We start from the raw sequence: 24328 nt of genomic DNA on the forward strand, positions 1-24328 counted from the left end.
AAATGTTTTTGCTGCAGATTTATTAGACCGGCTCCAGACATATTTCAATACACTTAAAAATGGTGAATGGAGTTGGTGCAGTCAGAGATAAAAGACAGCATGATAATTTAATTTAGCTTGTCTGCAAGATTCTATCCTGGGTTTATCAGATGTATGAAGACATTTTAAACCATGACTAAATAAACCACACAAAAAGTGGTATGGCAGCTTTAAAAGATTCCAGATGTTCCTACAAATTACTGACAGTGGGCCACATTAGCGTCTTTTATTTATCTCCCTTTCAGCTATATAAAATGACTGTTCAGGGTATATAAATATCCATCTAATGTGGTTTTGCCCAGTATAAACAGCCAGGAAAAACATACTTTAACCATTGCTGACAGTCATGCATGTGCAGGTGTCCATTTCTTGGGCATCCAGGAACCAGGTTGGAAAGTGTTTCCAGTGCTGATGGCATCTTCACCAAATTCCTCTTTGCCAAAGCTGGTAGTCGCTGCATGTCCTTTAGTCACAGTCTTCACTGGAGTTGCCACCAGGCCTTCCTCGTACTCCTTAGCCCGTAGGGCCAAATCTTTTTCCTCCACTTCCATAGCCTTCAGTTTGATCTGTTCCCTGTAAGATACATTCTTCAGCAGCTCCTATAATAGAGAGACAAAAAGTACACTGTACTCGTGGTTTCTGCAGGAAAACCAGGAAAGATATTTTCCACTGAAATATTAGAAAATTGAATTTGCAATCAATTTTCAGCAAATCTATAAAGTTGATATACTCATAGTATGCAAGGAAAACCTTTGTTGCCTTTCTAAGGGCCATCTTTGCTGCAGATGTGCCGAGGTTCCATGCTGAGTTTGTGGGGAATCTATATATAGGAGCACTGATCCTTGAAAGCAAACAAAGCTGTTTCTGGCTTATTAGCTTCTAATAAATACCATAATAATTTAAAGCGACGACATCGTGCTACCAATGAAGACAGCTCCCCTGCCTCGACCTTTGGGCAGATTCAAAAGTGGATATTCCGGCAACTGCTGTGCTATGCGTGATGGAATTTCGAAGATGCGGCTGTTGTTTACTTCAGTTGAATTGGATTTGGTTGCAACTGTTTGACTCTGGAACTCTGAACAAAAGCATTTTGTGGAGTGCTCGATCAACAAAGTGGTGAGTAGATCATTTTGCGGAAAGCTATCCCTTTAATCAGCTGCCTCTGTCCAGACATCACAAACTTTACCAACTACTGAAAAGTGCTGGAGACAAGTTCCCCTGGGCAGCTTCCAGGAACAAATATCTCTATCTGTTCAGTATAAAGTGGGGCATTTACAAGGAAAAGAGCAAGTGTGTTCAATTAAATCATCCAATAAACTCAGGTTAAAAGGTGGCTGGAACAGGTTGGTAAACGACCACAGCGGTCAGGCATTTTTAAAATAAATACCTGTCCTAACTCATGGAAACAATCGTAATGAAAACATAGTCCACAAGTGGGGTGGCTATCCATTTGAGCTGCAGCTAGTGTGTCCAGCGACATTGGCCTCGACTGCGCATGGGAAACCAAAAAGAAGGGAGGACTGGGCATAATGCTGTGGTGTGTTGGCAGAAGGAAAGGGCTGAAAAAGAGAGGCGAGAGCAGTGGCCAAAAAGCCCTGCGTTTAAGAGGGGGGCAAACATACTGAGCTGCTTTTCCAGCCTGTTAATGACAGGATTTAATCCAATCAATTTATGTCGGCTTGGAGCAGGAAAAGAGAGAGCGTGACAAGGGATAGGGTAATGTGCTGGGAGTGAAGCCTTGGCCACATCAACACTGTCCAGCTGTCGATGGCAGCTATTGGGCAGACACAAGGCAGAAAATTGGAAGAGAATGTTCTGGCAGAACAGGCAGGGGATGGCATTGGCCGCTGGCATGGAGAGAAGACTGAGAGTTACAAAGAGTGCCTGAGTACTGGACTTCCAAGGGATTTCCTATAGACCCACATTTCACTGGCCAAATCATTTCCAGCATTCGCACATATAAAGCGCAATAAACCCAGTGAGAGGTACATGAAGGGAAAAATTGCTCTGCCATCTTGGAGACTGAAAACACAAAAAGCTTTTGCTGCAAGAAAGAAAAAAGAACGTAAACTAGGACATGGCGCTTGTGAGGCTGTCTTTACTGTTTTTGCTCGCTGTCTCACCATCAATGCACTTTAGCTGTTGTTTATTTTAACACAAGTCCCCTAAAGTTCCAGGATTCGGTTTGAGAATGGAACATAAAACAAATCAAAGCTTTTCTCTCAACATCCTGCTCCTTTCACTCCCATGTAACCAGCTCCCTCGAGTCCAACCATCAGCACAGTGGGGAGGCGAGAGACAGAGAGAGAAAAAGGGGTGTCGGCGTACCTCGATGGAGGGGGGCTCCTTCCGTCTGCCTCGGATCCAAGCTGGAGGAGTAAGACAGGAGGAAAACAAGAAGAGTGAGAAGAAAACACCCACATAAACAAAGAAAAACCTGCAGTTGTGTTAAACTGCAGCTGCAGAACCCGTGTTTTGGGGGCATCGCTGCAGTTCAGCTCGGCTGTTGTGTAACTAAGAAAAGTGGGAAAAATCACCCAGGGTTTTCTGGGGTCGTGGCTCATTTAACTTGGTGAACTATGGGGAAAAAGGCAGCACTGTAATATTAACGTTACACACATGATAAAGACATAGCCCAGATAGGGTTTTAGCCTATGCATAGCATGGTCCCCATATCCCAAAAGAGAAAGTAAAGATCTGCTCTGATCTTTGAATTTGAAAGTACACACTCTGTCATTCTCCATCACTGCCTCTGTCCTTCTTTCTGCTCTTGAGAAGAACAATGCCTGTCTGTCTGTCATTTCGCTCTCTCTTTTCCTTTGTAAAAGAGTGCTATTTTGGCTGAGCTGGCTGTACAGCAGAGAAGGTTAAGAGACAGAGAGATTTTCTGACTCCTCTTCCAGCGAGCACAGGGATTCTGGGCCTCTTTTATCCCTTTCTTATTTGCATCCTGATGAAAATGCATGAGGGATAGGGCGAAGCAGGATGAGGGGTTTATGGTGGATAAAGCCAGCCTGAGACACAGGGAACAGTTTGTATCCAGTTGTAAGAAAATTGAAACACTTTTTAATCGTACGCTTGTATAACACCGCAGAAGGCAGCTTGATAAACTTGTGAATACCCACCATCTTGGAGTACGACAAAGAAAAAAATAACAACACAATGGATTACCTTAGAGCCCGACAGATGCCTGCACGGATTTAATATTTTTTTTTTTTTAGGCATTGCCTCCTGAACTCTGCTGGTCAGATCATCTGCTGACTGTAGTTAGGAGTTAGTTAGCGTCCAGACTTACCATCCCACTCTGATGGTATGCTGCCTTCCAGATATTCATATTCTGAGGGGTTGGCCGCCTCTACCATCCGCTTGGCACGCACGAGCCTTCCTGGGATACAAACAAACAAAAATAAAACATAGGCAGAGGGAGCATGAGTGAGATGGAAATGCTCAACAATGATGCATACAAAACGCAAAGGAATACAAACAAACACGCAGAGGCCCAGATGCAATGTTACTCATCTCCTGCTCGCACAAACGCGGCGGTGCAGACAGACACACAAATGCACGGAGGGATGACAACACTGCGACAGGCCATGGATGATTACCTCGTGGCCCACGGGCCCCTCTCCTCAGATCTTGCTGAGTGGCTCCAAATCTGGGCTAAGCCTTTATGCAAATCAACCTTCCTTAAACCCGACCAGCCAACCACGGCCCCCCCTCACTGTCAACCTCTTCCAATCACAGCTCTCTGGCTAACAATGCCCTCCAAAATCAACATCAAGCCTAGCTAGAAACAAAAGAGGTCAGACATCATAGAGAACAGGAGAGACACGAGCCGCTTGGAATATTAAGTGCTCCTTTTCCTATTCATATACAGCACAATGCCTGCTGACTGGAAGGCCACCTCCAATTATTGTTGGGTGAATCTGCTGATGAGACTATTTTAAATACCGCACAATGACATGGGTGGAATGAAAAGAGAGGTACGGAGGAAGCTAGATATAGATATAGAGTAATAGATGGCCAGTTGTGGGCTGTTGTGCGTTGCCATAGAGTTTCCTACAGCGATCGCTGATAACAGGTGCCGCATTTCCATAGTTTCTCCTTGCAGTTACCTGGGCATTCATCCTTTGCAACCATCCCTCTGAAAAATGAGGTACAGAGAACGCTGGTAGAGGGGGGAGACAGGGAGAGGGGGAAAGACAGAGGGACAGACATGATGCATGGCAGAACATAGAGAAGAAAAATGGACGGGCATGGAAAACAACACGCTCCAAAACACAGACGATCCGTCAGGATTCCATCACTGCTTCTTTGCAGATGACTGGACGTGGACAAATGGTGGCGAGCATCTCCGTACACATCCCAGACTGATGGCCTTAATGTTTACTTCAGCTATAACAGATAGCTATGGCACAGGGACGGATGAATGATGACAGTCAAAAGTTGTTAGGTGTGTACAGGGGGAGGCTGGGTCTCTGCCTTCTTGGTAAAGCCAAAGCTGTTCTGACAAAAACATTCATTCTATTTACTCATGCTGCCTTGCGCGTGCGATTTCCTTCCATACTTTACCCAGCCTATATAGTAATCAGGTCAGCTAATTAGGCTACAATTGCTTTGGATCCCACTAGATTGCCACTATAGGGCCTTTCAGGCTCCATCAGTGCGGCTTCAGTTTTTTGTAATAGCCAAGTCTTCAGCTATCCAGGAAAATAAAAGGTTGTTCTATCTGCATTACTTCAGTAATTATGAATACATTTACCAGGTATGTTAATTACAAACAGCTTGTGTCCATATTTGCATTTGGGTGTGGGGATGGAATGGCGCAATTATCATCGCTCTCCTGCAAGCAAAATACTCTTGAACTCCCCGTACAAATGATTAATCTCTTGTCTTATTGCTTCCGTGGCGCGACTATAGCCGTGGCTTTTATCCACGGATTTGAATGACAAATGCAATATGTACATATATTTATGGAACCCAACTCATACTTTGTGGGAAGAGATTTGTCAGACGAATTACAACCGCAGAAGGACGCACAATGCAATGCACCACTTCCTGACAAAGGGGTTCAACGTTAGAAAATAACAAATTGAATCAAAACAGCATACAGAGATTTAAATCTATCAAGAAGGGAGATTATAGGAAATAAGCTTTGTCTTAGTTCTTTGATCTTCTATTCTATTATTTGTTCCTTCTACGACTGGTGCACCCGGCTACATTATTGAATTTCCATCTGTTCCCTGTTTATTGCGTACCTGCATTAAAAAAAACCCACAACAACAATCTCTTTTGGTATAATAATGTCAGTAATTTCTAAATCAAGTTCTACCTGCTAAATACTTTAACTGCTAAAACCACATAACGCAAAGAGAGACACAGAGAGAGAGCGAGAGAGCTGTGAGGAGCTCTCAATCTCAGTGGGGCCCTCTGTGACAGGTCTACCTACATACACGTGCGCACGCACGCATGCACACACTGGTTAGAGAGCAAGCAGATTAACCTGAGGGACAGGAGCGAGGACACTGCCGTGAAGGACAAACGCAGTACTGCATTGGAAAGGGGGAGGGGCCAGCGGAGGGAGCAGTGAAATCCCATGGCATAAATATTCATGAGCCATCTCACCTGTCTGAGCACAACTCATCTGTGGAAGCGGAGGGGGATGGGAGGAGGAGGCGACGGGGAGGCAGGATGGGTGAGGGGTTGGCGTGGCAGCTTCATCGAGGGCCAATCACGCAGCAGGTACGCCTATCCTTCCTGTTCCTCTGAATAAGATGTGATGTGCGCTGAGGGCTGCTCTCTGAACCCTGAACACACCCTGCTAAACTCCATCACTTGCTTCCACACATGTGAGCGAGCAAGTGCGCGCGCGCGCGCGCACACACACATGCACGCGCACACACAACCCTCAACTTCACACATGCTCCCAGGCGACTACAGCTGTGGGCGGACCTGGGAGGGTTTTCAACACAATATCATTCCAGGTGCGTCGGGCTGCCTCTGGTGGTGTGAACTCCATCCTTGATTACAGACACAAGATGTCAGGGGCTTCAACTGGCAACGAGGCAGGTAGCAAAAGCCCGCACGTCTCAGAACAGAGGGAGCCTTCTGTGCCCTGATTGCAAATATCTGTCTTTATGTGTGTTCTCTTATTAATGCCCAAACGGGCCTATTGTGACTCAAGCTCAAGGTTTCAGGTGTTGCAGTTGTATGTATAGGGCTTTCAGCCCTTCCACTATGCCTGAACAAAGGACCATTCTGCAAGCCTGGCTGAGCCTGTTCTGTTCCTGTCCATCTGTGCAACATGTTGGGAAAACCAGTATGTGCATGGCAATGGACTGGTTTATGAAAACTGGCTGACTGAGGAGTATCAATGACACAAGGACATCCAGGTGCCAGCACCAAGACCGCTTCTCTCTTTCTTCCCCTCTTGCTCTCCAATCGCTGGGAAAATAAGGCATGGAGGGGATGTGTGAGACCTGTAACCATGGTTACCCACTAGCCCTGAGCCTAGTGACGAGGTTTAGACGGAAAACACTAGGGTAGTTGTAGATCAGCTCTGGGCCAAGCAGGAGATCTGGTGTAAAAGAGGCCTGTTGCTGCTCATCTTCTTTATACTAAAAGTCTTATCGCAGAGCTATTGCAGTAAAAACAAACATAAAAGTTTGGCCATGATAATAAGAAAACGTCCTCCCATTCTGTTTTACTTTTAACCGAAAGGGATTGCACATAAAGTTGGAATCTTCGATGCCTGCCGGGTTATGGACAAAGAACCTTGGCCACCATGAAGTCAGTGCCCTTTGTGGAGGCTGGAGAATGGAGTGCACCACTTCCTCCCCTTCCTCCACGTCTCCTTGGAGGCTCCGGTCTGTGATGTCCATAGGCTGAGCTGTCCACCCCTTTCTATTCGCCTCCATCACTCTCATCCAACACCCTTCCTATGCCATCAGCTTCAGTCAGCCTTGCTCCCTCTCTCCATTAACCTATCTCCACCTTCAGTCTCTTCCTCTCTGTCTGGCTGCCTGTTCCACCCGCTAATTTCATCCTTTCTGTCAGAATGCCTCCCTTCACTTTTACTCCCTTCATTCTTCCCCCCACTCTATAATTTCGCCCCATATGTCAGCATCCCCCTTGTTCTTTGTCACTCACTTTCCGTACCCCACCTTTTTTCCACCCTCCGCTAGTCTCCCTCGGCCTTATCTCTCTTCTGCCTTTCTACCGGATTAAAAATATTCTGAAATGAATAAACAGGGGCAGGCTCGGTCTGCCTTTCATTCCCCCTAACGGTTTTTGTTACACCCTGAGGTATCCAATCATCATGGTGGCTCGTAGAGAAACATGAATGCGTGGGACCATATTACTTTATATTGAGTGACAAGAAATGTATGAGAAGCTTTGGGAATTCCAAAGTATTCCAGATTCATTTTGACCCAACATGTGATTCAATCATTATCTTCACTAAGGGCATTGACAAATCTAATTTACAATAATACACTTTATTGAGAAGAACCAAGTTTGCTTGTTATAACCAAGTTTACAACAAGAAAATGCTAATGTGACCCAGGCAGAAAGAGGGAGCAGAGGATCTCAAATGTAACCCCCCCCCCCTTTACATAACGCTGGAAAAGGTTACAAAGTGATTCCGAAGCAATTCACCAGACACTTTGGGACTGGCTGCTCTAACAAGAAGTGGGCGCCCACTCAAAACCACCCCACGAGCAGCACAGACCCATCAAGGAGGGACGGTAACAACCCAGAGTGAATTGAAGGCATCACTGGAACTGGCCAACATCTGCATCGAAGCGTCAACACTGAAGCGAACAACAGGGTGTCTGGCAGGACACCGTTAAAGAAGCTGCTGCCTCCGAGGAGACCAATGCTGCAGGCTGACGTGTGCAAAAGAGCACAGCAACAGTTTTATGGACTAATGATACTACGAACACACAAACCCAACATCTGCCGTAAAGACACAGAATATTGTACAGCGGAGGAAAAACATCATGATTCGGGCCTGCTTGGCTGTCTCGGGAACCAGCCGAGAGGAGGACGTGTCCCCAAGTGTGGAGCAAAAACCTTGTGGATAATGTTTGTAGGCCAGCTGAAACTCTGCAAAAGTGCGGTGATACAACAGGACAATGGCCTCCAAACACTGGAGCCAAGTCAGTGTCCGGACCTCAGCCCCATAGGGACACTATGGATCGACTTAATGCAGCGCCTTTGTTGTGCTTGCATCATCATTTTACTGAAGCCTACTGGACCATAAATATATGTATAAAATATGATCTGAAGAGTTTACTGGGCTGGGCAAATGCTGGAACTACTGGATTTGGAGGTTGGCCACATTTATAATGTTTTACCACAAGTTAGAGACATGCTGCTTCTCACTTTCGGCATCTATCTATTCAAATGTTTTTTTAATGAAGCATTTAAGCCGCTTGATGGTGTTGCTCCACATCATCATACACAAACAAATGCATGCTTGGCAACCGGTATACAGCAATATGAGATAAAACCACACGGCCTCACTTTAATGATTAAACAACCTTCATTTAAACCCCATGCTTTGCAAAGCTGCTGATCAATTAAAATGATTTATGGTAATGGCTCTGGACAGAGCCATTACATAGTAAACACTGACTTGGTGTCCTACTGTAGAAATAGACTTTCCTTCATCACACCCCGGGGATGACTTGTGGCAGGATAAACAGCCATTTGGACCCTCAGCTCTCTCCACTGTGACTCTTTCCTTGGAAATATTCGACTTGAATCAACGCTCCGATGACACGCAGCCATCTGTTATTGTGTTAAGTGTGTTTTCGTATGTAGCGAGGAGGAAAGTCGCGTCGTTGTGATTTCAAATACAAGCAGAAGCAAAAGCATTCAAACACACACAGCGTGTACCCGCAACGCCGAACAAGCACACGTTCACAATCATAGATGCACACACGGGTACCACTTGCACACAAAGAAATCTTCCCTCAATCCCCAGGGTCATCCGTCCTGGAATAGCAGAACTGGGGCCTTTTTGGTATTTCACTTCACATAACAGAGCCGGGGAATCAAATGAATAATAGACAAAGCGTGAGGGAGAGTGATAGGAGGACAAGTCAATGCATCTGTTCCTTACAACAGTGGGGCACACCTCAGAAGAACCTCAGAATGCTCTCCATTCTGCAGACGGGAGAAGGACCAGGAGATTAAAACTGCATGGCGTGCACTGTTAAAATGAATAGTGCTAAAAATACATTCTTTCACTGACACATGAAAAGAAACTGCCTTTCCCCTGTCCAGTATTGAGCAGCCATTGATTCCAAGACAAAGGCTACACCTCCTCAAAGAGGTAAGAAAAATAGCAATCATACAGGCAATTATTTTCAAATGTGCCTGCAGCAGCCGATAATGTCAATGCGAGTCTCTTCCTAAATAAAAGGAGGCAAGGCAGGCGTCAAAGCTGCGGGCTCACCACCGAAGACAAATGAGCCCATCCGCAGAATGCTTTGCTTTCATCTGGGCAGCTTGACATGACACCCCATGCAGTGTGAGGCAGAGCTGGGCCTGGAGGACAGCTGCATACAGAGGGTAAGGAGAATATAGATTCTTCTCCGGTCCTATTCAGAAAAAAGCAAGCCAAAGATCTTCTAAGAAGACCAATGTCGGAACGCCAGTGGCTTTCTCTTGTTGTCCTGCCATTGATGACTTATCAGTAGGGCCTGAATGCCTATAGCAGTTTCCTCTATGGTACAGCAGAGCACAGTAGGCCCTCCTCAGAGGGTCCTTTTCTAAAGATGGAGAAAAAAGGCAGGCATTCTTCCTTGCTAGGCATGAGCTTCAGACTCTGGCGTTTTCATTATGATGTGGAGCAGCATCTGAGGAAAAGGCGAACAGAAAGCACTCTGTTGGATCTAGCTCTCCCTATCACTGAACTGTTCTAATGTTAGGAAGAGAAATTATTGACTGGAGTCATTTCAAAAGAGAAAATTTAAAAAAAAATAAGGACCAGCAGGAGATGAATAAACATATGGACCTTGGAAGAAAATAGGAAATAGTTGTTGCAGCCAAATAGGACAGCAGATATGTATGATGAAGGGAAGGATGGACACAAAACAAGGCAGGGGAGGAAGAGCCCCTCACCTAATTTAACCACTGGTGCTGCACTGGAAAGCTCCGCGGTCCATGCCTTAAGGCCCTAAGCCCGTGGTCGGCCTATCAGTTTAAGATCAAAGTGAACATGCTTTAGTAGACATATTGATTGAATAATGCATTTGCTTTATTTCCGCCAGGCTGCATAGAGGGTTAAGAGAGACACAAATGTTCATATATTTCTATTTGTGTATTACAAAGGTATGTAGGTTTGTGGACATACCGGTCTAGCATTATATCAGCGTTTGTTTCAGACCAGTTATTTCTATAAGCCAACCGTGCTTAGTGTCAGTCATTGTGAATGGACAGTGAAAATGGTCCCATATGGTAGCGTGCTGGAAAACAGTCATCAGGGATGTCTCATTTGAATGGTCTGACAGCCGGCAGTGGAGGAGCAGTCTTAAAATGAATTATAAATATGAGGTGGGTGTACGCTTCTTGGCAGTCTGATGAAAAAAAGGTAAAACATGAGTCAAGACGTTCAACCTGCCAGAGGTTTCTTTTGCAGCACCAAAGAAAATCTTTAAAAAACTAAACAAACAAAAAAAAACCCAACAGATATGTTGATAACTATTATCACACTATATGTATCATAACTATCTAATGGTCTCTGGGGAAATGAACACTTTTTAGAATGAATTATCATGAGAGGGAGATGCACAAAAATGCATAGGTAGAATAAAATCCACCCCACAAACCGTCCACAGCTTAGACACACACATCGATTACTTTTGCCATAAGAGACGCCTGGTGCAAACAAGCAAAAGGTCCAGTGATGAATACCCAACACTTTAAAGGTGGAGAGCAAATAAAGGTCTTGCTCATTGACCTGTGATTACTGACCCATGGTGTTTAGTCTAGTTAAAGTACAGAGCAATAATCTATAATGGTAAATAGATGAGATAATGGCTCTGCTAAAGCATAGGTGCAGACTAAATGTTTGTCCATAACTTGGTTTTTAAAATTAGACTTGCAAAACTTCAGATTATCTAACACATTTCTTTAAGACACCAAACGAGGGATGAAGAGTGTGCTATAAAGGCATGTAAATAAACGACAACACCTCCAAATATGAGTAAAATATAACATTTACGACTAGATTTAACTGCGCTTTAACAGTTTTTCGATAGGATGAAACTATATTAAAGGTCCTGATTGAAGCGGTTGCACCATCTAGTGGTTACACCTTGGTACTACAAGCAAACGAACGAAAGCATTAAAATAAAAGTAATTGCAAACCATTTAATAAAGAAGACAGCGAATGGTATATTGATAAAGTCAAATTACAAGAGTTTTCCTTAAATATAGTAACAGTACGGTATAAGTTATATTAAAAAGATGATGAGAGATGGGTTAATTTCGCTGCGGTTAATACTAAACAGCCTATGGACAAATTACAAGGACAGTTAAGCAGTAAACGAAACATTTAGTAGCTTTTATAGCTTATAAAACTTCTACAAACTCGTCACATAAAATGTGACTGAGGTTAAAAGGTTAAATTTAGCACATCGAGGCTTACCTGTCCATGTCTTTTGTTCCGGGACGACATAATAGTTATTCCCTAAATGATCTGTTCCAACATGCTCACGTACTATTCCAAATGTACGCCGTAAAACACCGAGTATTCTGCTCATTTTCGGTGCGACACCAAAATATTATGGTCCGACACTGTGCTGTGTGCCCTTTCCTGTATTGATGTAAGTCGCTCTCTGGTTGGGTAAATAAATTTAATATACGAGTTAATGATTGGGCGGCAATAAGTCAGCAGCCAATCACGGCTTTCGTTACTGGTTTGACGTCACAACCCAATATGGTGGCAGTGAGAGTTTGCCTTATCGAAATTGCTAGAAAAATAAGCCATGTAACAAAATGAGAAACTCGATTTAAATGTTAAACCTGTATTAATTTATAATTGAACTTTGGATTAAATTGTATGCGTCATTCAAAGCTATCTCACAATGCTTATACTTATTTCAATGTAGGTAGTATGTTAGCCGAAAAGGGTTAGCTAACGGGTTACACAAAAACAAGGATCCTGCTGTTGAATCTAAGATGTGTTTTGACCCTTGAAAAATGTTAGCCTTTTTAACAGCAAGACGAGCTGGTTTGGATGATCCCTTGCGACTGAGGCGCGCAGAGTCGACGAGAAGGTGAGATCCAATATAGAATTTCTGCGTCTTGGTTTGTCACAGGATAGAATTTTCTAACTTTCTACAAAAGGTTTAGATTGTAATAGAACATATATTAAGGTGCATTCTATATTATATGTCTTCAAGGGTCCTCAATTTGAAGTTGAACCATGACAGGGATGTGGACAGAATCCATGGAAATGGCATCAACACCCTTGACATCGAAACAATAGAAGGCAGATAGTAAGTCCATTGTGTTTGACTGTACGATTATTCGTTGAAAAACGCTCTTTTGTGTTGTTTAGCATGCTGTCCGGTGGAGCAGATGGAGTGATCGTCGTCTATGACCTGGAGAATTTCAGTGGTAGTCAACAGTACACCTGCAAGGCTGTTTGCACAGTAGGCAGGTGAGCGTTACTTCATTCGTTTCCAGTAGAGGGCAGTCGTTTCTCGAGGTATCACAATGAATCAGGTCTTTTAAGGCAGGGGTTTCGGAACCCAGTCCTTGAAGGTAGTAAACCGCCCGGGTTTTTGTCCTCCCACCAAAGACACCCAGGTGAAACTGTTGTCTCCCTGGTAGGGCCAAAAACCCGGTTGGAGTGCAGCTCTTGAGGACTGGGTCTCCAGCTTCCCTGGTTTTTATGGACCAAAACTACTGTATATTTACACAAGTTTAATAGCCTGTAAAATGATTATTCTGTCTTTTATGGGTTTAGATTACTGTGAATGCAGGTATATTATTCAGATCCACACAGAATTTAAGGCAATGAAGGTAAATAAGGCAGTATCCCATTCTGATTTCATTCACCTTTGCGGCTTCAGCACGTTATTCAGTTTTGTAGGTGAATCTTACTATAATGGTGGAAGACCACAGATTAGACAAGAATGAAAGCATGTCCTTATAATGTTCTATCATGGTTGCAACTAATTTGTGATTTTGACTTTTCCATTTAGATCCAGTCGGCATGTGCACAAATTCAGTGTTGAGACAGTCCAGTGGTATCCATATGATACTGGGATGTTTGTATCCAGTTCTTTTGACAAGACAATGAAGGTCTGGGATACTGAAACACTGAAGGTAACAAAGATGTCCCAATATTTATATATGTCCCCTCATTTACTTTATATACCTATGTCAATTTCTTTTTTTTGTGATCCATTTTTCTATGACACTCAGCCTTCTATGGCAGGCCCTTACCTTGACTAAAGTTTCACTGGAACCAAGACTACTTGTGTAGGTCAAAGAAGGCAAAGGAAGAGAAGCCAATTAATTGCTGTGCTGTACATGAACACCCTCGAATAATTCTGCCACTTTATTATGTAAATTGCATTGCTGAGCACCCATAATGTATTTGTGTATATGTAATTTTTATGCAAACTAGCCCCATCAGTATGTCTGTGAGCCTTTTGTCTGCGTCCATGTTGGTTCTCTTGTGTAGTGACAGAAAGCCTTTTATGACAGTAAAAAAAATTACATCATAACCTGCTTACTTTTATTTCTACTTATTCAGATTCAAACATATTTCAAATATTTAAAACATAATCTTGTTTGGAGTAGACTCTAGTTATAGTCACTAGGGCAGTATACAAACATTAATGGACACTGCAGAATAACATCTTTTTTTGCATCATTTGTGCGGTTTTTATTTTTTCAGCCTGCGGAGGTCTTTGAGTTTGAGGGGAATGTCTACAGCCACCACTTGTCACCCATCGCCAAGAAGCACACTCTCATTGCAGGTGGGTGTGTGTGTATGTGTGTGTGTGTGTGTGTGTTTGTGTGTGTGTGTGTGTTTGAGAGTGTGAGAATTCAGCTAGAGTTCCCGAGAGTTTGGTCATGTGGTGCAAGCTTCATAGACATATATTTATCGAGTACATTGCAGACTACCTCAAACTATTTTTAACTAGTTTTTGCCCCTGGGTTAAAAAGCAGCATGTTACTGGGGACGACAGAAGCAGGTTACACTTGCGTTTAGGTTGATGGACAGATTTCTATAAATACAAAGAAAACAAACAAGCAGACATGGTATCAGGGCCCCATCACTATGTCACTAGACAGGATCAGCAGGTAACTTGCTCCTGATGAGTGTTTGCTCTCTGAGTTCTTTCTGACACACTCTCACACACTTACATTATCACTGACACGCCTGTTTTCCGCACAGGAGACAATCGCAACTTCTTGCTTTGCCCTTAGTTGGTAAGGATTCTTGTCAAACTAGTTAGAATTCACCCTGCAGCATTTACTTAGGTAGAACTTTTAAAGGGATACGTTCCTCAAAAGCACCTTTCATTTATTAATATTCATTTTTTAATACTTGTGTTCTGGTTTCTCGCTCCTGTCCCATGCCTATACTCTGGTAAGCTGAATTGTATAGTGAATAACACTGTGAGATTTGTCTATTACCACAGTTTTTTCAAAAATGCCCACCATGTCCAGGGTGGAACAATTAAAATCAGAGTGGAACAATTAAGCCTATGATAAAGCCTAACATAAAGTTATTAGGCATCCAGCAACACATCTCACTGATCTATTAACACATACGTCCACCTTGGAATTCTTGTGAGGTAATGCAATACATTATATGCTAGGTATGTTGTAGGTTTTCAAGTTTCTTGCAGTAGCCTGTTGAAGAGCTACAGCCTTGGGACAGGCACAAGAATGCCTGGGTATCTGTTTCGCTCATGCAAATTCTATTCTGTTTTATTGTAACTTCATTTATTTCACTTTTCTATGCAATATGGACAATCCATGTTTGTCTGTCCAATTTAATCTGAATTGAGCAGTAGAAATCAAATTTCCTGTCTTTAAAATGTAATTTTATAAAATAATAAATGCATCTCTCAAGTGACTGTCTGTGCTTTGCAGTTGGCACCAAAAACCCTAAAATCCAGCTGTGCGACTTAAGATCAGGATCAAAGATTCATATTCTACAGGGTCGGTGGATCAAATGCAAACATTTGTGCAGCCATTTTTGAATGCACAGATATAATAAACAATAACTCTCCCATTTAGGTCACAGAGCAGAGGTCCTGTCTGTGCGGTGGTCGCCCAGATACGAGCACATCTTAGCCACTGCCAGGTAGGGGCCATTTAATGCCCGATTCCCTCACTGAAATCACGTGTTTTAGCCTCACTGCCATATCAAAGATTTTTTTATTTCAGTTTTGTTTCATCCTTATTGTTCTTGTCCAACCTGTTTTGACACATGTGGCCACATCACAACCCAAACTGCCAACACATTGCAGGCTAACTGCTAGCCTTGTCAGGATAGCATATGGTAGACACGGTCACCACCTGCTTTATGCTACATTGGACATGCTAATTAACCATTTGGGATCAGAGTGCTGCTGTCTCAGTGGAGTGTAAGTGATTTTGAAAACAAGTGACATGGAGAATCTCTCAGTTATTCTATTATGGAGCAGCATGTTAATTCCCCAAAGAAAACTCAGTTTCAAAAACAAACAGTGGCTTAGACACTGTCGTACATGAAGCTTGTCTATAAATCCAAACATGTGTCTAAAATACCATTTTGCGGAGTTTTCTCTACATTACTCCGTGTTTGTGTAAATAATTGATTTCTTCCTTCTAAGTGCAGACAGCAAAGTTAAAGTGTGGGATGTGCGTCGGGCTTCCAGTAGTCTCCTAACTTTGGACCAGCACAATGGAGACAAAACAAAAGCTGCCTCTGAAACAGGTACAGATGGTTTCAAATGTTCCTCCTATTTCCTTTGTTCCTCCTTTTGTCTTGCTTAATCCTTGGTTTATATATTTAATCTTAATTTACTGTCCCTTTAATTCTTTTTATATTAGCTTGAGAATATGCAAACTACACAACCTGTTGCAAGGGGCAAGCTATGTTTAATGCTTTGAGGGAAAAAAAGGAGTAATTTAACTATCAAGGAACTTTAGTTATTCACATCAAAACCATTTGCATACATTGTCTTTTTTCTTAGATAACTGTAATCAAACCCCAACTATATTACATTGTCTAATGTGCCGTGGAGGTCTGACTATCAATGAGTCTTTTTTACTGGGTTCAGTAAAGAAAACCATACCAAAAGATGGAAAACCCCTGTCATAGTTTGACCTCTATTTAATTAGTGAACACGGCTCACAACGGCAGAGTGAATGGACTGTGCTTCACTAGTGATGGACTTTACCTCCTCACTACTGGAACTGATGATCGTATGAGATTATGGAATGGCGCCACTGGGGAAAACACACTGGTGAGAGCCTTTACTCCTTCTGTATTGTCTTTTTTTAACAACCATTAATACAAAATTACTATACAGGAGGAAAAGGGCTTTATTTGATTTCATATTAACTTTGATTTATTGATTCGTTACATTATTTCAGCAATCATTTAATGAGATTTCTATGATTTAATTAGGTGAATTCAATAGCCAGTGTAATTTATTTTTTCACATTTCAACTCGCTGACATTGTTTTTTCCTTAGGTAAATTATGGGAAGGTCTGCAACGAGAGTCGTAAAAGGCTACAGTTCACAGTGTCGCGAGGCTGCAGCCCAGAGTTTGTGTTTGTGCCCTGCGGAAGCTCCGTCGCCATGTATGCCCTCCACACCGGCGAGCTGATTACCATGCTTAGGGGTCACTACAACAATGTCGACTGCTGTGAGTTCCACCCAGACTACCAGGTGAGTTCCAAACAGTTTCTGCAGCTTTATTCTCTCTTTTTTTAACTTTATCTGAGCAACTCGACTCCAACGGTAGTCAGATGAATTGATTTCTCAATAGAAACAGAGCACCTTTCCTTGTATTGCACTGTTAAATCAACTTGATTTAACTTTAGATCTGTTAGTTTATTGTCTTCTTTATCCAGATTAGATTTTGAGAAAGTCACTGAGAAACAGAACTGCAAAATAACTCATTTATAACCTTTGTTACATTTAATAAACAAAATAGGAGCAGATGCATAGATGTGGCCAACATTAACATTAAAAAATCTTGATTTGACTTGTAGTTTTATGTGTACTGTCTAACATCATGCCTTTAATCAGATCAAATACTGTATCAGAGTTATGCCTCACTCATCGGAAGTCAAGCCCTTTCTGTTGGGCAATATGTCATCCTGTGTCCAATTTGCTTACATGCAATATAAGAATGCAGAGCAGCCTGTCAGTAGACGACCTTTTTGGCTGTAAAGTCACCGATCTGTCTCGTGATGGTAACAGAATGTCCCAGGAGTTCTGCGGCATGTGGAAAGTTCAGAGCTCATTAACTATACCGGTATTTCTCTTGGCCACCATCTTGCTTGTTAGCCTTTGTTTTCTTCTAGCACTGATGTCACTGCAATGGCATTAAAGAGGTTTGCTGAAGCAGCACACCTTCAAGTGCCGGTACATGGATGCGAAGGAGTGGTTAGCTCCAGTGTTCTTTCTGTGTGCAGGAGCTGTATACTGGAGGGAAAGACTGTAACATTTTGGCATGGGTTCCTGTCCTTCGAGATCCAGACGAGGAAGAAGAATCAAACTGCGTAAATAAGGTTGGAAACAAAATGAGAGATTTTAGAGAGAGAATTTAGAGCCAGGTGCCTGTATTCTATGTTAGAGAGTTTTTAATGACATTTTTTATGCATTCATGACAGACTTTAGATCATAACCTGGCAGCGTCATCTTTGGAATCTGAACTATGACACCACAGTGGTTTCTTGCACGTAGCGCTACATTCGTTTCACAGGGTTGTTACTTTTCTGCACTCTAGATGTGCTTTTGATGCTACAGGTGGCTGCCAGTCAAGTCTAACGTTCCTGCCCAAATTTTTCGAACACCAAGCTGCAGGTGTAACCTGTCGCCAAAACAAATTTCCTGTGTTCTATATATGGTTGCGATGATGTTTCCATCAAAGGATGTGTTAATTCAGCCTGTCTTGTCCTTACAGGGTGTTCAAGGACCATCTTCGGTAAATCCTGCCTTTCAGGACGCATGGAGCAGTGATGAAGATTGATCGTGATGCTGCTGTTTTGAATATCTGAACACATACAGGAGTGCCATCATATAAATGACCAACCAACCATCTATATTTAACTTAATAACAATGGCTGCAAAGACAGCTATGGTTAAGATAATTATGTGATGGAGTTTAAGTTCTTTTCAGGCAAAAATGGTGGCCTTATAAATGCAAACAATTGTTTGTTTTTTATGTATGATAATATGGTATTGGTATTTGTATGCCCATGTCTGCATGCAAAAAATAGACATCAAAACTGACATGACATTAAGAAAATTGATGGTTTTTTACTGATAAAAATATTGAGAATAAATATTTATTATTAATTCTCAGACACATCGTTTTGCTGTGTCAGATTTTTTCCCCCCCCAAAAAACATTACAGAGCTCAGATCTGAGCTTTGTAAGATGTCGCAGTTCTGTCATCATCTTTTTTGTTTATGCGACTGCACCTCAGTTTAAAAGACACTGCCCATAATCCTAAACCAAACCGGTGTGAACACCCAGTTCTTTATGTGGGCAACGAACAATAAGCACTGTTCTGTTGTCATCAACTGCAGAATACTTTGCATTGATTTGTTTAGCAAGTTTGGCTGTTAGCATAGTCTGAAACCAGCAGCAGCTCCAGGGAGTGGCACTGAAACCCTTTAGTTTTCCACATTTCGCACAAGCAAACGACCAAAATCACCACTACCATCATCCATTTTTCTTTAATGATCTCTGACCTGAATTCTAAAGAATATTCTAATAATTCTTGGGAATACTATAGGGAATGAAGTTGTCCCTTAAATCATAATAAAACACTATGTCGTCCTTTAATGAATCTCTGATAAACTGGCGGTTTTGGGTGAGAGCTTGTCCACAACTGCGCTAGTTTTAGGCGAGTGGACCTGAAACCAATTTCCGTGTGTTGCAAAATCTTTCGATGAGACATCGCTTAACAATGAAGCTGCGTTGAAACGGAAACTGGCCAATCGGCGTCTGAGAAAGCTTGAGGCCACGCCCAGGTGAAGGACCCATAAGGAGCGTGGAGCGCGCGCAGTAGAAGCGCGTGGCCGCCGGGTCTAAGTGGGTACACCTGCGCTCCAGTTGTAGGCGAGCCAAGAATTTGGATACAGATCGAGGACCGTTTGAGACTGCTGCAGCGTTGAAGGTAAGTCATTTGACTTTTGCGATATGTAACGGGTTTTAGTTAGTAAAAAGTTTTAGTTAGGTCACCGTCGGGGGAAAAACGTAGAAGTTTCGGTGATGATGAAACGCGCCCGTGATTGCGACTACATCATTTCCTGCCCTGCAGGGTTTGCTCGCGCTGGACGTTAGACCCGTTCCCAGTCAAGTACGTCACCGGGCAGGATTCACCTGGATACCTGATACTAATGGATGAAGGGGGAGACTAAATCCATGGAAAATTAGTTATTGTCTACAACTAATGTTCACAGTGACATTTACATTGATAATACCTGTTTTCGGATGATGGGCCACATAAGAGAGATGCCATTGACAGGTTTATATATCCCAAGGCGGTGGGACCATATTTATTTGAAGATTTGTTGTCCACATGGCAGGCTTGAGATCCCAGAACTGGAGATCCCAGTTGGAACTACCGAATTCCATGTTCACCCATGGCCGTACCTTGATTAGGATCGTTCTGCATTCTTGTAGACACACCTTGAAACCTGTCGTATAGGATTATTGCAAATGACCGCGGCAGCAATGAAGGTGATGCGTTTTCATTCCATGATTCATCCACATGTTTGGTTTTTCAAAAGTAACAAAGGTGCGTTTGGTGTGGTTTTATTTTTTTTTTTTGTTAAATCTATGTTTCAGTATTCCCACTTTTAGGTATTTGCCTGGAGTGATGTCATGATTTTTTTTTTTTTTTTTTTTAAATAAAACCTGTTGATCTGGTAATTTTGAAACTTGCCTCACCGCAAACTGTGGTGATCAAAGAAAATGTGTCTCGTAATAAGGTTAACTCGCGCAAGATGTAAATGGAAACGTGTTTAGAAAGCAGGTCTGTGCACGTATCCCGAAGACTCATTTCTGGGTGTGTTTAATGAGCTACCCAGTTTTAATCTAGCTCATTTTCCACTCGTGAGTGACGCTAAACTGCTTTAATGCCAGTTTCTTACTACAGTTAAGTCCATTTCTATCTTCTACAGGATTCTGCCTGAAAATGGAGTTTGACCACATTAAGTCCTCCGCTGCCCTCATTTATGATGAGTTCATCCAAAATGCTGGTGAGTTTTAGCGTTTATGAGAGGTTGGCATGTCTGTCTTGTCCTCGGCGTTAACCCTGCAGCTCTGTGTGCAGACTCTCGGACAGAGAGCTGGTTCCTCATGTCATCTCCACTCCCACAAACGATCGTCATCGCAATATACATTTACTTTGTGACATCACTTGGTCCTCGGATAATGGAGAACCGTAAACCTTTGGACCTGAAAGGAGTCCTCATCTTCTACAACTTCAGTGTGGTGGCTCTGTCAGTCTACATGATCTATGAAGTGAGTCAGTCAGTGCACAGCAGGCGTTTGCTTTTTTTTTTCTCCCACATCTACCGTAATTGAAATGCACACATTTATGGTTATTACATTCTTGTACTGTTTTCTGTTAATGACTACAATCAATCTTATTTTCCTGAAATTCTACATTAGTCATTCAGACTTTTTAATCCAACTGTCCTCTCAGTTTATAATGTCAGGATGGGGGACTGGCTACTCATTTCACTGTGACCTGGTCAACTATTCTGAATCACCTCAGGCTTTAAGGGTATGTCTCCCTCACATCTGCCCCAGGATGTATTGTAAAATCATGCTTTGCACATACATGAAGTCTGTCTTATCTGCACTTGTCATACTCTCCTGTAGATGGCAGCAACCTGCTGGATTTACTATTTCTCAAAGTTCATTGAAATGCTGGACACAGTAAGTTGCAGTCATCATTCTATTTTATTTTTTTTATCATTAAAAATTTGTATTCATGCATCTTACCCCTTCTTCCAATCAGGTCTTCTTTGTGCTGAGGAAGAAAAGTAGCCAGGTGACATTTCTTCATGTCTACCATCACTCAATAATGCCTTTCACCTGGTGGTTTGGAGTTCGATTTTCACCAGGTTAAACTTCTTGATGTTTTCTGACATCAGATTGAATTGTTTCTTGTGACTGGACTCTAACAAACTCATTGTTCCAGGTGGGATGGGGACGTTCCATGCTTTGCTAAACTGTGTGGTCCATGTTATCATGTACACTTACTATGGGTTGTCTGCCATGGGCCCCAACTACCAGAAGTACTTGTGGTGGAAAAAGTACCTCACCACCATTCAGCTGGTATGAATATATCCTCTCACAGAGATGGGTGTCTGTGTTAAATTTCTGTAGTGTGACTTTGTTTTCTGTTTTATTCAGATCCAGTTCATGCTGGTGACCACCCACATCTCCCAGTATTTCTTCATAAAGGATTGCCCCTATCAGTTTCCCATCTTCATCTACATCATTGGCCTCTACGGTTTGATCTTCCTTTTCCTCTTCATGAACTTCTGGTACCACGCTTACACCAAGGGGAAGAGGCTTCCTAAAGTGCTTCAGGCCCAGATGTGGGCACACCACACCAATGGAGTTATTAATGGGAACGCCAATCATGAAAAGGATGAGTGAAGCAAGGCGTGGCTCATCACAGAACAAAACCTCAGACTGGCTCGGCGCCAGTTTGGACTATTTGCAATAGACCGTCTTTAAATTATCTCAGAATTATAGTTCTGATCTGTGAAGCTTTGAAAGTCTTTCACTCTCCTACAACTTAGTTTTGTATATTTCAATTTTTATCACACACTGAAAGAAAAGCCATTTATATAGGTCTGCTTTGACTCTTCTGAGTTGATGAAATGTTTTAGACGTCACAGCTTCAAGTCGTTTGAAAGCAGAAAGGGTGTCTGTTGCTTTTGCTTGCACACGCATGCCCACTTCTTGATGACTTGGAACACAGATCAAGTTTTTACAGCAGTCAATTTATGTTCCTGACTAAGTTTCCTATGACGCTTTGGTACAACCACAATGCCAGAGAAGAGGCGTGATGGCCTACTGTTGTTCTTGTAGGATCCAGAACAGATGGACTTAAGCTACTTCTGAGACCAAAGTTATTACACTAATTGATCATTTAGCCTGTCTAAAAATAGTTGCCTATTTTTAAGGTAACTATTTGTGTTGCAGCTATGGGTAAAGGGGTGTTGATGATTGGAATCAGGCTGTGTCTGTCAGCTGATGTCATCTGGAGTAGTTTTTATGTTATAATGACCTTTAAGTGACTGTAACATTATGTTCTTTGTGGTGTGAGTGAGAACACAGGATCAGCGTTTACAAAGGGAAGGGGTCACTCTTTAATTCACAGCCTGTCTAAAGAAAATAGTCCTTTTGTATTTTTCAGTTTTGTTACTTGCACCAAGTGTTACAGTTGTGAATTTGTGATATGAAATGTTTATTATATTTTATATGTATTTATACAGAAATAAACATGTGCTATTCTCAAGTGTTTCTGAACTGTAAATATGTAGTTTAAGAATCGCACTCAGATGTCTGCAGATGGTCTTGTCTGTGCAGAACTTTATGTAAATTGGGCCCAATTGTTCGGACGTTTTCTTAGTTTACCACCAGGGGGTGCAATTGGTGATGTGCCAAAGCTCTTCTAAAGGTGGGTGAGATGTGAATGAGTGCTATCATTCTTGTATCCAACAGTTAAGGTCTTGTGGAGAGGGTTTTTTATTTTTATAAATGTCACTGGTGAGCTGCTTCCGAAGTTTACAGACATGGATAGGCAGCACAGTCAAAGAGTGGAGGAAAAGAATTACTCCCAACATGAGTAGTCGCACCAACCAATGTTTGTCTAAACCAGTCTTGCAGCTTATTGATACCATGCATTTGGACAAGACAGCCCTTTGATCCAAATATACAGTATGTATTTAACACACTTAAGTTGGTGAACTGCATGTCGAGGCTTGGGCTCCACTGAAACCCCTGAAGGTTTCCTGCATACCTGGCGTCAAGATGTTGGCAGATTTAAGTCCTGCCTGAGGTGGGGCCACCATGTTATCCAGCACATGCTAGTGTGGATGTAGATCTGGGATTATTCGGATGTATGTATGCTTAGCAGGCTCTATTGGTCTTTGCATAGTGATGTATTTTCTGCATTTTAATCAAACTGTACATGAACCACCGGCATTTAAATAGCCTACAGCATTTCACCATAACAGTTTTCATAAAACTAATGTTGATGCACCCTTTTAAATGACCAAATATTCTCCATTTGGTGTAAAATGCCTCCACGACTTAGTCCAGCTGTATCGATATCTAAACGCGTAGATGCAGACTAGCTGTAGCTTTGACTCTTAAATATAGCATCTGGATGCCATTTTCACTGCTCTGTGGTGATTAAGGGTTGCTATTTAAATCAGCAGCGGCTCATTTGTGTCACCGAGTGGCAACGCACACCGTCTGCAAACGGGGCTTTTATTCACTTGCCAGAAGAGTTGTCAAGGCCGACATGCTGACTGAGCTATCATCCACTGCGTGATTGCATGTCTATTTTATTATGAAATTTGTTTTTTGCTGCCTACACACAGAATTCATCTGCAAGCTTAATAATTATGCAATTAGACCCAAGTGCCTCAACGACACAGGCTGGGGGACGTCCTTGTTTGATTTTCCAAATGGAGGAGTCACGATCAGAGTAGGCGTGAGCTGTAGATCAGAGAGGAGGGGACGGAAGTATCCCGCTCAGGTCACGATGTTTCCACACAGAGGCACGACTGCACAAAGTGGGCCCTGCATTTCTTGCTTGTAGAAGGGTGACAGCACCCTGGATGCTTTCTGGAGAAGCTCAGCAATAAACAATATGCGCTGACTTGGAGAAAACACAGGCTGCTAACACTGCACCAAAAAAAGAAAAAGGACTGTGCAGCACCGACAACCAGCAAAACGCTGGAAGATGTCGCAGTTGTGAGGAGGATGAGGCGCCCATTTGATGAAGGTGAATCTAATTGTGCCGTGGTCACATCTAGTGACCC

General features: G+C 42.5%; 3 protein-coding genes across 3 annotated transcripts; 2 read left to right on the plus strand and 1 right to left on the minus strand.

Moving 5' to 3' along the window:
* Nucleotides 1-5: 5 nt before the first annotated feature.
* ndufaf2 (NADH:ubiquinone oxidoreductase complex assembly factor 2) lies at nt 6-11894 on the minus strand. Its single transcript, XM_003974850.3, has 4 exons — nt 11699-11894; nt 3335-3424; nt 2368-2408; nt 6-638 (listed from the first exon to the last, which is right to left on the minus strand). The coding sequence occupies exons 1-4, from the start codon at nt 11811-11813 to the stop codon at nt 384-386; spliced, it is 501 nt and encodes a 166-aa protein (XP_003974899.2). The 5' UTR covers nt 11814-11894; the 3' UTR covers nt 6-383.
* Nucleotides 11895-11960: 66 nt separating this feature from the next.
* ercc8 (excision repair cross-complementation group 8) lies at nt 11961-18609 on the plus strand. The gene is made up of 12 exons (XM_003974791.3): nt 11961-12329; nt 12456-12551; nt 12614-12715; nt 13263-13386; nt 13964-14045; nt 15172-15240; nt 15319-15385; nt 15897-16000; nt 16408-16532; nt 16764-16961; nt 17714-17809; nt 18205-18609. Exons 1-12 carry the CDS (start codon nt 12253-12255, stop codon nt 18268-18270), a joined length of 1206 nt encoding a protein of 401 aa, XP_003974840.1. The 5' UTR covers nt 11961-12252; the 3' UTR covers nt 18271-18609.
* Nucleotides 18610-19289: 680 nt separating this feature from the next.
* elovl7a (ELOVL fatty acid elongase 7a) lies at nt 19290-22797 on the plus strand. The gene is made up of 8 exons (XM_003974849.3): nt 19290-19425; nt 20435-20512; nt 20587-20777; nt 20962-21042; nt 21141-21197; nt 21280-21385; nt 21463-21599; nt 21678-22797. The coding sequence occupies exons 2-8, from the start codon at nt 20449-20451 to the stop codon at nt 21924-21926; spliced, it is 885 nt and encodes a 294-aa protein (XP_003974898.1). The 5' UTR covers nt 19290-19425; nt 20435-20448; the 3' UTR covers nt 21927-22797.
* Nucleotides 22798-24328: the final 1531 nt, after the last annotated feature.

Source organism: Takifugu rubripes, chromosome 21 (genome assembly GCF_901000725.2).
Source record: "Takifugu rubripes chromosome 21, fTakRub1.2, whole genome shotgun sequence".
In the NCBI taxonomy this organism is placed as follows: Eukaryota; Metazoa; Chordata; class Actinopteri; order Tetraodontiformes; family Tetraodontidae; genus Takifugu; species Takifugu rubripes.

Excerpts from the sequence above, each read along its gene's own strand:
- ndufaf2 (XM_003974850.3), bottom strand. The coding sequence starts at position 11,813 with ATGAGCAGAATACTCGGTGTTTTACGGCGTACATTTGGAATAGTACGT. Across the intron at positions 3,425-11,698 it reads GGAACAAAAGACATGGACAG|GAAGGCTCGTGCGTGCCAAG; the intron begins GTAAGCCTCGAT and ends TTTGTATCCCAG. Across the intron at positions 2,409-3,334 it reads CATACCATCAGAGTGGGATG|CTTGGATCCGAGGCAGACGG; the intron begins GTAAGTCTGGAC and ends TTACTCCTCCAG.
- ercc8 (XM_003974791.3), top strand. The coding sequence starts at position 12,253 with ATGTTAGCCTTTTTAACAGCAAGACGAGCTGGTTTGGATGATCCCTTG. Across the intron at positions 16,962-17,713 it reads AGTTCCACCCAGACTACCAG|GAGCTGTATACTGGAGGGAA; the intron begins GTGAGTTCCAAA and ends TTCTGTGTGCAG. Across the intron at positions 17,810-18,204 it reads AATCAAACTGCGTAAATAAG|GGTGTTCAAGGACCATCTTC; the intron begins GTTGGAAACAAA and ends TTGTCCTTACAG.
- elovl7a (XM_003974849.3), top strand. The coding sequence starts at position 20,449 with ATGGAGTTTGACCACATTAAGTCCTCCGCTGCCCTCATTTATGATGAG. Across the intron at positions 20,778-20,961 it reads CAGTCTACATGATCTATGAA|TTTATAATGTCAGGATGGGG; the intron begins GTGAGTCAGTCA and ends CTGTCCTCTCAG. Across the intron at positions 21,043-21,140 it reads AATCACCTCAGGCTTTAAGG|ATGGCAGCAACCTGCTGGAT; the intron begins GTATGTCTCCCT and ends ACTCTCCTGTAG.